The 12,432-nt window shown below is 39.1% G+C and overlaps 1 protein-coding gene across 41 annotated transcripts in view; it reads right to left on the bottom strand.

Moving 5' to 3' along the window:
• The window catches only part of ANK3 (ankyrin 3), a 351,630-nt gene that overhangs the window by 37,501 nt on the left and 301,697 nt on the right, over nucleotides 1-12,432 (bottom strand). For 29 of the 41 annotated variants that reach the window (XM_071749152.1, XM_071749165.1, XM_071749160.1 and 26 more), the window contains 8 exons: nucleotides 8,757-8,968; nucleotides 6,831-7,038; nucleotides 6,178-6,274; nucleotides 4,776-5,004; nucleotides 4,059-4,184; nucleotides 3,209-3,331; nucleotides 2,679-2,705; nucleotides 869-950 (listed from right to left, as the gene is read on the bottom strand). In XM_071749152.1, the coding sequence (XP_071605253.1) occupies nucleotides 869-950; nucleotides 2,679-2,705; nucleotides 3,209-3,331; nucleotides 4,059-4,184; nucleotides 4,776-5,004; nucleotides 6,178-6,274; nucleotides 6,831-7,038; nucleotides 8,757-8,968 (1,104 nt within the window). The remainder of the gene's footprint in view (nucleotides 1-868; nucleotides 951-2,678; nucleotides 2,706-3,208; nucleotides 3,332-4,058; nucleotides 4,185-4,775; nucleotides 5,005-6,177; nucleotides 6,275-6,830; nucleotides 7,039-8,756; nucleotides 8,969-12,432) is intronic. The other 12 variants (XM_071749155.1, XM_071749162.1, XM_071749186.1 and 9 more) reach the window with 3 other exon arrangements.

Below are 12,432 nucleotides of genomic sequence, written 5' to 3'. Positions count from 1 at the left end.
GCTCTCAGCTTTAAACAGTAACCATTGCCAAAAGGGACAGAATAGCTAAAAGAATGGTCAGGAACTTCTACTGTGTTAACTTACTTTTTTTTTTTTTTTTTTTTTTGTGTACAGCTCAAGTGTTTTTATTTCCCTTCCAGATTTCTGACAATGACAGAAAACAGATCTTTGGTGAAAAAATAAGACTGAGAAGTCACAGGGAAAAAGGGCAAATGGGAACAGCATCGGTCCACCACCTCAGACAGGAGAGGTGAGGGAAGAAAAGGTAAGCCAAATACATTATTGTATTTAATGGGGAAGGAAAGGAATGCCACAGGTCTCGTCAAGAGAAACACTAGTTTAAAAGGAAGCAATGTGAGATGCCAGGGAATTAAAAGCATCTGCAGGGAACAGAGGAGAAAGGGAGGGAAGGAAAAAAAAGAGGGAAAATATAAAATATGAGAGTCTATTTTTGGCTAAACATCTAAACATTTAAGTGCCTATCTGAATGGCATTTTTCAGTGTTGCTGAATTTCTGCATAGCACTCCCTTCTAAGGCAGCTTGCTCTAATCTTTCAAGATTTGTGAAATTTCAGACTTTTGAAAACAATTTGCAATCCTACTTCTCTGGGACTACACGTCAGCTTTAAAATTCATTATAGTTTTACTTAACTACCACATCATTTGCCAGTCAGGATTCTTCAAGCTCTCACAACACAAGAGTCCACAGACCATCCAAGAGTTTTGGTTTAGATAGGTGGGGTTTTTTTTTAAATTTGCTTTTTCTTTTTTTCCAAAGTGACATGAAATACAACATTTATAGAAAAAATGTCTCTTCTTATGAAAAATCACATATATATGGTTTAGTACTTTGGTAAGAACAACTCACTCATTCCAGGCTCAGTCAGATAGCTGTAGCGCTTACGTAAAGCAAGGGAGACAAAGTTCTGGCGCCGGTCGGCTTTCTCCGTCTGCAACAAAACAGAGTCCTGCTCAGTGCCTTTGCTATGGCTCTCCCCCTTTTCAACAGAGCAATCATCAAACCTCAGCATTTTGCTGTACACATCCTCACAAAGGAGAAGGGATGTTTCTGTTCAGCATCAGGAAGACATGCTGAAGCCAAAGTTGGGCAAGCAGGTCAGAGTCAGTCTCCATTCCTGTCTGGCATTTAATGAGCGTCAGGCACTGCGGAACAGGAGCGTGGCTATCAGAGGTGGCAGAAATCTGCTGTGAATGGTTTCCCTTCTGCAGCAAGCAGGGAAGGGACTGAAATCCTAAGAGATGGCCCCATGGGTTCGTTCCTGCTCACAGCATCTCTGCTTATGAGGTGGAAGAGCTTGGGTAGCAGATGTAGCTGCCCTGAATTATCTCAATGCTGCATTATCCCATTACCACTTCATAAACTCCCTCACACTACTAGAAATTGTATGCTGTTATTCATTCTCTGTATAAGAAACCATCTTTGGCTAGAAACAGATCAACACAAAAGACTTACAGATACAGACATGAAACATTCAGAAGAATACAACTTAGACCAATCAAATATTTCTCCCCAAATTAATTTGTCCTGAAAGCACACACACCACAATGTACACTGGCTTTAAAGTGAATACATTAAGGACAAAAAAGGCATGGAAGGAGATTTTTTTAATAGGCACAAAATGCAAAGATGCAGATTAGAAAGCAGTCTACTATTGTTAACTAATAAATTGCATTGTAAGTCACTGCATTCAGTGGCATAGCTGCTAGTGTGATGTCTTAAATAGTAAAAGTCCTGCAGAGATCAGCTCACTTGGTTATGTGGCTAAAAATAGGGTTTGTTTAGAAATAACACTATTGTTATAGCTATATAAAAGCTCACTGGGAACAATCCCTGTGGAGACAAAGTGATGTGGTTGCTATTATTTCTTAACATGTAAGGAGTGTTTTGGTTTGGTTTGTTGTTTTTTGGTTTTTTTCTAAATTATTCTTTTAATCAGCAGGTGGCTACTGCTTTTTATTTGCCACCAGGAAGAAAAGAAAACTTTGCTTCTAGGTAAAAGGAATACATCTGTATAGTTTCTTTTATAAAGTGTTTATTACTTATTTATTACTACCTCTAATGAGAAAAACGTACTCAATTTCCTGATAATCTAACATTGCAGTTTGCAGCAAACAATGGATTTTTAAGCTGCAAATATCTGAGGTTTATTTGAAAACAGATTTAATTCTAAATACACAGTATTTAGAAATTGCTCAGGTTTTTTTTTCCAGAAGAATCTAGTTTATTTCCAGGAATAAAATATTATATGCTACCACTGTGGCCTCAGCAATACTTCTTTCCTTCTCAGAAATACCTGACCAAAGTATTGGCCGTATTTCTCCAAGAGGTAAAATCATATCCACCAGACTCATTTTGATTTTGCCAAGAATGGACTTGGTTTGAATTTTGTAATTATATCCTTGTTCAGAAGAAAATGAGTTAAAATTTAGACTGCTATTATTCAATGCTTGGTTTAATTTTGTAATATATAATCATGTTTTTTTCCACATTTCTCCACTTCTGCTGTTTTGCAACAGATTATGAGATGCTGAAGATATGGCTATTCTGTAGGTATAATTTTCAATGCCATAGTTAAAAATAATTGTTTTTCTATAACAAATTACTTTTCTTCTCTAAATCTGAAGGAAATAAAAACAGAAGACAGTGTTTATATTACCTCATCATCTTGATCTGACTCTGTTTCCTTTTGGTCCCAAGATGCATTGCAGAGACAAGGAATATTATAATGGACAGCAGGGAAAAGAATATCAGGATATGAAAAGGACCAGATTGGGAGAACAAAATGCAAGCTGATTTATAAGGCAAAGCAAATCCAAAATGTAACACAAAAGAAAAAAAAAATCTTACAGCCAATGCAAAAAAACACGTGACATTACTGAAAGCATAAACCTATGACTTGCAGACTGAAGCATGAGCTGTAAACAGAATCATAACATTATAGGAACTTGACACCACAGTAACAAGAGACTTTAAAAGCATTCTACACACAGGTAACCAATAAAAGATAAATTTAAAAGGGCTTTATTGTATTCCAAAGCATTCTTATTACTGGCATTTCACAGGGTTTATTTATCAATAGCAAGAAATAATAATAATAAAAATAATAAAAAAAAAAAAGACAAAAACTAAAAGAGCAAAAATAAAACCAACCAACCCTAGGAAACACGTATACTTTTAAAGAAATACCTTTTTGTGTGCTGGCAAAGTGATATTCAAGTTGCAAACAGCTGTTTGTGGCAGTCCTTTTGTAGTCTTTGGTTCTTTCAAAAATGACAGTCGACCACAAGGTTCCTGGCTGGTGTCTCTTACCTAGAAATTTTAGTACGGTGTATTAATATGTAGTAATGCAGACACATAGAAAACTGAAACTTTCTGAAAACTTTCTCAGAGTTTCCTTTCCACATGAAGTTATCTAATGGGTAAAAAACAACATCACAGAGATGGAGTTCAGCCTGAGGGTAGACCAGTCTGAGGCTCTCTGATGGTAAGTTCGTGCAAGACAAGATGTCAAGTGTGTCCAATTGGACAGTTTTATACTGGGATACTACTGAGACACATTTTCTGTTCACTTTCACATTTTTGCCATGTTTTGCACTTGTGCGTACCAAACTACTTAAAAACTTCTTTTGCATCACTGCTATGATAATGCTAAGGAAAGTGAGCATCCATTCATGATCATTTAGAGATGAACAGTCTGCACACATTTTTTTTGGAGGCTGTTCTGCTCTATACTGTGTTTTTAAATGCATCTCCTTGCTTAGGCCCTGGGAAAAAGTCTACTGGTAGTGTTCTGGAGGTCTAAATAGAGATAAAAGGCTATGATTTTGTATCATTGGTATTTCGGTCTCAGCTCTGCCAGCAGCTCTTTTGTGGCTTCATGCAAAGCTCCCTCTCCTCGTTACTCACATATTAAAGAATTACATTTAGATCCTCAGGGCAATTTAGTCCTATTCTAAAGGTCTGAAGAAGTGTTATCAAGGGGTAAGGAGGAGGGAAGAAAATATCAGAAAAATTACTCGGCTTGTTTTGCTTTTACCTTGATAGAGAATGGCAGTCTATTTTCTTTGAAAGCATAAAAATTAAAAACGAGCTGCTGTCCTCCTTTAGTCAATGGGGCCAGATTTCCATAGCAATCAACGTAAATAGGTTTTCCTTCCAGAACCTAGCAAAGCAATAAACAAAAGTCAATAAAATCCCTTTTTATTGTAGATCCATGCACATAAGTATATCAGGATTTCCCCCAACACAGGTCTTGAGTTTAGCATAAAGCCCCACTCACATTAAGTTCAACAACAAATTATAAAATCACTAAGAATTATGGCAAGGTGTGAATGCAGGAAGTTTGAGAAACTATGAGCTACATGAATAGCTTTTCTGAAGTACGAATGCACAGATTTCCTTCAAGAAACAGTGTGTTGGTGGCTACGTATTCACCCCAGACCGGTCCTACTTACAACTGTGTTCCTGTGCAGCTAACGAGAAGAAATTCCATGTTAACTTCCTGCAAAACCCAGCTAGGGGTCATGGACAACAGTGCATGTAAAACCCACTGCAGACTGGCCTGGGGATGTGTTTGGAGACAGGTCTTCATCCTCTCCTCACCTCGTCCTTTTTTTTGGTCACCTTTCAGAAAAGTTTTTGACACAGCTTTGCTGTGAATCTTTATTTAACTGGGTTTATCAGGGCCTGTTGCCACTGGGAAAACACATTGTCCATTCACAAGAAGGAAGCTGTCTGTGAGTAAGAAATATACCTCAATGTCCTTGCTCCTTGCCACTTCTTCAAAGTTCTCTTGTTGCTCCAAAGTTTTGTCCACTTTGTCATCAGTCATGCAGAAGCACCGCAAATTGGATTCCACAGGGTCATTCATTTTGGCAAATATTACAAACTTTGCCATGTAAGGAACACATATTAATTCTCTATAAAGCTGTGTTGCCAGCCCAACTGTTTCTAGTACTTGATGGCAGTCTGCAAGCCAAAATCTGAGTGAGAAAAAGCAAAGTATTAAATCAGCTTTCCATTATGTGCAAACATTGCTTAAGCCTTTAAAGAGTCTGCCTGTGATCCCGTGCCACTTTGCATGCATACTTCCTGTCCTTGCAGACTTCCCAAAACTGTAATCTTCCTTCTACTTTCAGTGGAACTTTAACCACCCTAAGATGGTAATACCTGACAGTGAAATGTTGATACACTTAGTTGACTCTTCTCACACCAGTATCTAACAAAACTGTCTATTTTAAGCTTCATTTGAACCCAAGCGGGGAAAAATTTCTGTTTCTTGTCACCAGAGACCATAGATATTGTATCGTGCTGGTACTTTACTGTACATTTGATTTGATAAAGCAAACTCCTTGATAATACACACATACAGCAAAATCACACCTCCCATATGGGTTGAAACCCAACTGTCCCACAGAAGTTTCCCAAAGAGACAGATGTTATACTATTTTCTCATCTTATGATTAAGAGTTCAATGACAGTATTGATGCAAGCTGTAAATATTCTAAGTTGAAGTCTTTTCCAACATACTTCAGCCCTGATGTATTTGGTTCTTTCTTTGTAAAGCTTTTTATAGGTGCAAATGTTATGTATTGAACGATAAACTCTTTACCTGGTTCACCATGAATTTTCTCCACGGAGATTCATGATTTGTACAGATCCTGTTGAATGTCTCCAATCAGCATGTTAGTCCACTAAGTCCATCAAAATTAATTTCAAACCATGATTTTTTTGGTAAACTATATTTTTGTGGAAGTAATTTTCAACTTAAAAGTGGATGGCTAGAAACTGAGTATTTTTAAATTTTTTTTATGAGTCCCTCAGATTTTGTTAGTGAATTAGCATTTTAAATTTTTCCTTTCTGTTGCTGCTTGCAGAAAAACAAACCTCTGTGTGGTACTGCAGCCTTTAGAGAAACAGCATGTGTGATTGCCAGGAGACACCAACCAGAGCAGAAAAGGCCTGGACATAGCTTTATGTGCAACCCTGGATATGCAGGATGCTGATATGTAGTGACAAAGAAGCATGTGGTCCATTACTGCTTCATCAGTCTTGCAAAAAACTTACAGAAATCCAAAGAACACCCCACAACTACACACGCCATTGATCAAGGGAAACGACTCCCTGGGTGTGTTTGGCAGTCTCTGTCACCATACCTGGCTGAAACATTGGTTGTGAATGAGACACAGTCATTTGAGAATGTCAGTGGAGTGGTGCCTGTGATGTCTTCCCACTGTGCAGGTGAAGTACCTCCTATGCAAACACAAACCATGGAGATGTTCTTTCAAACATCAAGCACATACAGATTACTTCAAAATGCCTCTATCTTAGATATTTTGCTTTACACAAAAAGAGATAATCTAGACAATAATATTCTCCAACATCTGAGCTACATGTTATGTTACATCATAGGTTACATACCAGAAAATGATGGTGATGTAAGCACATGCCTACAAGTCAATAGCAAACCCCACTTTTATATCAGCTAGAAGAGAATTATTTCTGCAAACTACTCTTACTGACAACCATGTTTAACAGCCCAGGCTGAAATTCTTTGTACTGGATAATATGAAATAGCATTTAATATTTGCTGGCAGAGTTCTTTTACAATGGTATGAGACTAGATTCAAAGCTCAGGGAATCAGTGGGAGCCTTGCAAATGACCTCAGCTGGCTTTGCTCAGGAGAACTGATCTGAATTCTACTGGACCAAGCACACCAGTGTTCCCTCACTGGAAAGCATGAGTTATATGAGTGAGCAGAGGCATTGCTGTCATAGAAACCTGAGGAAAAGAATGTTTTTCTCTAACCTGTAATGCTACATAGAAGTCGAAGGCTGGGTGTTGTGTCTCCTTTGTACCCATTGGTTACACCTTCTCCCGACGGAGGTGGCACAGGAATTGTCATGGTTATTGGCTTATGAAATTTTCTTCTTCTTGGCTCCACAGTGACAATTGGACTGAAAGTTGCTTTGTTTCCAAGGATTTTTTTGACAATCTCTTCTGGAACAGGTTGAGCCTGTCAATGCAAGTAAAGTATTTAAACTAGAACTCCAAATTGGTTGTAGACACCCAGAACTGTTTTCCAAAAGATACCTCCATTTCATTTTCTGTAGAATTTAACATATTTTTTCTTTTTTTTCCCAGGTAGCTTTTTCCTATAGCTTGTGAGCACGATTATTAATACAACTCATGCCTAGTATTTATATTTGTCTCAACAATCCAGTTATTATTGCCTAAGAGCTAACTTGTAGAGTAAGACTATAAATCTCAGAAGGTTCCCTGTAGAATTTGCCGATAGGTTTTCAGAGCATGTTTAGTTTTAATTCATAGTGATGGGTAATATTAAATACAACTCCAAAATGCAAAAAGAGGCTTATTTTTTAGCAGAGTCTTAAGAAGTGAGGACTAGACACTGTCTTGGAGATGCTGAGTAATTCTCACATCTCTGCCAAAAACGAAGCTGTGCTCCTGAGGAACACTGTGTACTCCAACATTCCTCTGTCCTCAGTGTTTCCTATGCTATTCCACTACTGATTATAGGAAACAAATACTTGCTCGAGTCAAATTCATACAGAATGCATTAACTGTAGCAGAACAAGAAGCAAATTTAAGACTTTCTGTCTCCATCTTGTGCTTTGAAAGGTTTCCTAACTTTATACGGGAAGAAACTAAAAATAGCAAAGATGGGAAAAAACGCTATAGAATTTTTCTAGTTTTTACCATGGAAGATCTGAATTTAAAAGTGACAGACATCGTGTGGAAAATTTAGGGGGTTGCACGCATTTGCTTTTTTTAAAATTTTTAAACTTTAAGGCCTGTTTCAGTCAGGCTGACCTTTGACTTTCCAACTTGATGAATGCATTATTTGAACTGCACAAAGTATTGCTACGCATAGAACACGGAGCTACACTGCAATCTTAGCAGTGACAACACCACATGTGGAGACATTGTGCTTCCTTCACACTAGACAGCTGTGGAAAGGTAGCAGTATAACCATCATGATCTTCAGATGTGACATACCATTAAAAGATAAGAAATGTTCCAGAGCACTGGAATTCCAAAAAACATCCCTATTTCATGAACCCATCAGACTTGTCAGGTTATTAAGTAGCTTTAAGTGATAATTAGCAGAACTCAAAGAAGAAGATACCTCCCAGAGAATATTTATCCACTTTCTGTGCAGTTTGTTTTCTTTAAGAGTCTAAGCTATTTGCTCTCCCCATATTCCATCCATTGCTAAATCACCAACAAAGCTACAACAGAAGTACGTAGGGTGCCTTTCACTCAGAAACAGCTGGCAAACAGCTGCATTAACTCCTAACCAAACACATTCCTATGGCAAAGTGCAGTCCAGTGGCACCAATCACAAGCTGCCCCCTGGCCACAGGAGGCTGGAACAGCACAGATCCAAACAAAACCACTGAGGCTGGGGTGGCTCCAGGCCTTTGCATTTCTCTCCATTCTTCAAATGTTATGCAATCCTCAATGTGAGGATAGACGGGTAATGGGGGGCTTTTGTCATGGGGAGGAGACTGGTACATCACCAGCACCAAAGGGGCATGGAGAGGCAGAGACCATGCCCAGGCAGACACGTGCCAGGTGAGACCTCAGGTGTGAGTACTACCCACCTTGCAACTCACTAAGGAGCAGCAGGCTCCTCAGCTGCAAGCCTCATGCATTAAGATGGCTGGCATGCTTTCAGACGCTGGCATAGGAACAGGAGAGCATCTTTACCTGGAGCCCCACACGGATTCTTTTGGTCAGGGCACCCTCAGGGAAGGACGCCTGGACACGGGGCACCGTGGTGCTGCTCAGCACCCCACCCTCTGGCCCGATCTGGTTACTCTCCTGCTTGATTCGTGAAACCACTGCAAAGTACTGAGGGAAATCTTTTGTGACAATCCTGCAGATCCGTTTCTTCTCTAGCTCCTCAACGCTGTCCAGTTCTGTTGGGAGAAAAAAGTTAAAACATTCAGGCATTACCTGCCCAGCTTCACGCCAGACACCTCTGTGAGTGTGAGTTTCTGAATGCGCTTTAAAATTCTTCGCAAGCATTTTTTTATTACAGGAGAAAAAGAAAAATAAAAATCAGTGCTATTAATTACCAATCTTTGGTAAAGTGCTGTAAATTTTTGCATAAATCTTGTTGATGAGAGCCAACAGCATCACACAGAGATGTGCCAGGACACCTAAGCACTGGGGTGTGACAGTCTCTGCAGCAGCAGCTGGTTTGTCACCAGCATGTGTCCTCAGAGGCAACAGGAACAGAAATAGGTCACCAACCATCAGTGCCCTCAGCCACATTGTGGGGTCACCAGTACTTAGAAAGGTGCATGGAATATACCCATTTTAACTAATTAATTAAGCAGATGACACACAGATATCTGCACTGAGGAAAATCCTGTGACATTTCATAAATATAACCAATTATGCAATGATTTGTATGTGTGTGTGTATATATACATACACATACACATTAGGGAAATCTGTGATATTCACAAATAGAGATAATTATACAACTATCACGTGTTTATCCTGTAATTTCTTGCACTTGGTCTTTTTAACTCTTTTAACCGGGGTTTCATTCCAGCACTCTACAAGTTTCCACTCTTCTTTTCCTCTTTAAAAAGGGCTTTGTATTCCTAAAGAAGAAAGTTTTTTCCTCAAAAGACAGTATTTCTATCAGATGCAAGAGAAAGCAGAACGAAAACTGGTACCAAGACAAAAGACATTGTAATATTCTTTATGTGACAGACATTTTCCTCCTCTGAACTTGTAAGTTCAATTATAGCTCCAAAGGAATTAGAACATATATTCAGTAAAATGTCAATTTTCCATTTTAAGTTTCACTGGTAATTTGGATTAATTGCACAGTGTTGCTGTGGCTCATATGTAGGTAACAGAAGAGGATAATTTCTTATCCTAATGTCAGCTTCCATTTACATTGACTCAGAGATTGATATCTGAAGACCTCTAATGAATTAGGTATTCTGCCTGCAGCCTCTGGAAGCAATGACTTGTAGGGGAGACAAACTGGATTCTTAAATTCCCAGGCAGGTATAATCTTGACTGGTAAATCCTATGCATTCTCCTCTTTGTTGCTGGAGACTAAGGCCACTGTAAAATGTTCATAGAGATGAAGGGTAATTAAAATTCTCCTGAAGTAGAAAATTAGTGTTTTATATAGGAACATTTCAAAACCCTTTGAGCCTGGCAGGCACTCTCCTTTAGAGGAGGAAGAAGATGTGAAGATTAGGGTAGCAGAACAACAGCCAAGCATGGAGGAAAATTGGAATATATACAGGGAGATTATGTTTGGGTAATACATATGTGATCTTCTATATGAAGTTGCCCTGTAACAGAAAAAAAAAAAAGACGATGACCAACCAAACCACCTCTGACTGTAATGAGAAATGCAAAGTCAGCACGACAGAATTAATGAAGCAGGGAAAATTAGTCCTGAGAGAGGTCATGTTTCCTGAACACACCTCATGCATTTTACAGAAAGAGCTCCCATCATTTCTATTTTCCTCAGTTGCTGACAATTCACTCCTATGCAATGTGTTTCATTTTAAAATCTCAAGGGACTTTTTGGTTGGTTCGGTTTTGTGTGTTGTTGTTTTTTAACCACAGAGAAGTAAAATATACATGTCATCTTACAGATAGGATGTCAAAACAGACAGAGGTAAAGCAGAAGTCAGTGGCAGAATTAGGTAGCCTCCCAATGCCACTTCTCCCAGAGATGTGCTAACAGCACAAGGAACATGTATGGCCTTTAAGCTTTAGTAAGTCAAGGGAAAAGTGTTGGGAATACTCTTTGTGTATGTCTTCTGTGCCACACAAGTGTATGGTGCACTTGTTCTAAGGTGGCTGGTGGGAGTGATGGAGGAGATGACGGATGAGATGGACGAGATGGAGAGAATGAAAGGAGGAGGAAAGGAAGATCACTCTTCCCTGCTCTCTAGTAAATGCTGCCACATTAGAATTCTGTTAAGGTTCCTACACAGGAGAAGAGAAATCCAGTCACGTCCTCCAGGGCCAGAAGGGGACCTCACATAGAGTGGATCAAGTTAAAGAAAATAATCACACCAGTTTTGTCAAGTGAGAGGCAGCTGTGAATCAGATTCATTCCCTGTCTAATACCTTTCTTTTGTTCTTTCAGATTAAGCAGCTTCCATCCCTGTAAGTATTTAAAGACCATGTAAGTGAGGCACTTCAGGGCATGCTCTAGAGGGTAAGGTGATACAGATATTGATACATATATTTATTTATTTTACTGGGGAGGATGTTGATGGTTGGATCAAACAATCTTAGAGGTCTTTTCCAACTGTGACATTTCTGTGATTCTGTAAGTAACACAAGTAACACAGAGCAAGTCTCTTCTGATCAATCACTGAGTAAGGGAAGTCAGAGAACATACGGTTGTTTCGTGAGCTTCAAGGCATCTTTGTATGACCTGGTATCTGACTTCCCTTACCAGGGCCTTGAAGGCAACTTTGCAAGCAAGTCTCACTTGTACTTGGTAGACTCAACATCTCTCTGAGTTTTGTAACATTCCTGCAGTACTGGCTAGAGTAGAGCAGGCCTAGTCACTGTGCAGAGACTGAAAGGTAGGATGAGCACAGGATACCACTTTCCCCCATACAGAGATGAGCCCATTAAAAAATTGCTACACTAAGAGGGGGCACCCAGGAGGCAGCACTCCCATGGAGAAAGGTACGGAAGATTAATGGATGCAGAAGGAGTACATGGGAAGGCATGAGGAGAAGCTGAAGGAAATGAGACTTGTCTTTAAAATGCTAGTTAATTAGTCCTACCCTCCCAGCCTCACTATTTCACATACGTAACTAATTGCTCCCAGTGACACGAGGAGGTCTCATCCTCAAATAAGGCAATGGCCCTCATGTGCTCTTTTGTGGTTTTGCACAATCTTTTACCCTACTACTCACAACATGAAGTTTAACAGCCGTATGTTTAAAAATTTTCTTGGAAATGTGGCAAAATCACCACAGTGATTTATGGTGGTATTTTAAACTTCAAACATAAGCAAGGTCACACTTTGGTTTGATTTGTACATTCAAAGAAGTAATTATGTAAAAACTCCTGCTTCCCATATGAAACAGTGCAGCTGAAAGAATACTGTAGCCACAAATATTTGCATTTCTTGGCTCCCTCACTGATATGCAAATGCCTGCCAAAAGATTAGATTTTAACGGAAACCCTAACCCAATGTGTGCATTAATGCCCACAATTTATCTACAGGTATCTGTAAAAGGTGCAGAAATTTAAAAGAAAAAGACAGAAGTTATATCTAAAAGAAGCCTGGATGAAAACAAAACCTACTTATCAATTACAAGACAGAGAGCTTCTTTCTTAAAAACAAAACAAAAGGGAAAAAAACCCCACAACC

This window comes from Heliangelus exortis, chromosome 7, assembly GCF_036169615.1.
Source record: "Heliangelus exortis chromosome 7, bHelExo1.hap1, whole genome shotgun sequence".
In the NCBI taxonomy this organism is placed as follows: domain Eukaryota; kingdom Metazoa; phylum Chordata; class Aves; order Apodiformes; family Trochilidae; genus Heliangelus; species Heliangelus exortis.
Note: the sequence above shows the minus strand (reverse complement) of the source record. Positions and strands in the feature narration are given on the sequence as shown.